This window comes from Penaeus monodon, chromosome 20 (assembly GCF_015228065.2).
Source record: "Penaeus monodon isolate SGIC_2016 chromosome 20, NSTDA_Pmon_1, whole genome shotgun sequence".
In the NCBI taxonomy this organism is placed as follows: Eukaryota; Metazoa; Arthropoda; class Malacostraca; order Decapoda; family Penaeidae; genus Penaeus; species Penaeus monodon.
The window spans coordinates 19,056,845-19,057,275 of record NC_051405.1 but is presented as its reverse complement, the minus strand read 5'-3'; the positions used below and the strand labels follow the sequence as shown (position 1 = coordinate 19,057,275).

General features: G+C 40.4%; 1 protein-coding gene across 1 annotated transcript in view; it reads right to left on the bottom strand.

Annotated features, from left to right (window-relative positions):
• Nucleotides 1-15: 15 nt before the first annotated feature.
• Nucleotides 16-431, bottom strand: part of LOC119585678 (vacuolar protein sorting-associated protein 26B-like) — a gene marked incomplete at its 3' end in the record, with an annotated part of 9,102 nt that continues 8,686 nt past the window's right edge. The window contains 1 exon segment of the mRNA XM_037934353.1: nt 16-227. Coding sequence (XP_037790281.1) covers nt 16-227 — 212 coding nt within the window.

The following is a 431-nucleotide window of genomic DNA, read 5'->3' as shown; positions in this document are numbered from 1 at the left end:
GATACATCCACCCACCTGTTGTTTGAAATATCGCCGTTCCTCCTCATCCACAAGGACAAGGTTGAGGTAGTATCTGACAGAGAACTTCTTGTTGATGTCCCGCATGGTTGGAGTGAGATCATAGCCAGCTAGGAAAACCCGGATGGGTATGGATTCGCCTCGGACTGGTGCTCCGTCCATGATCTCATATTTGGCAATTGTTTCATTCTCATTGAAAGTATTTGGTCCTGTGTGAGAAATCAACACCTGTTTCAATTCTACTGTCATAATTACATTTTCAGGATATGTTTCAAATCCTGATCCTTTCTTAAGTGATGTAGGTTATCATATTTGCAATAACCAGCACTCCAATAAACACAGTAAAACACATCCTAAGGAATGTTCACAAACTCACAGTAAAATTAATACTACTTTGGCCAAAGAGTGAATTC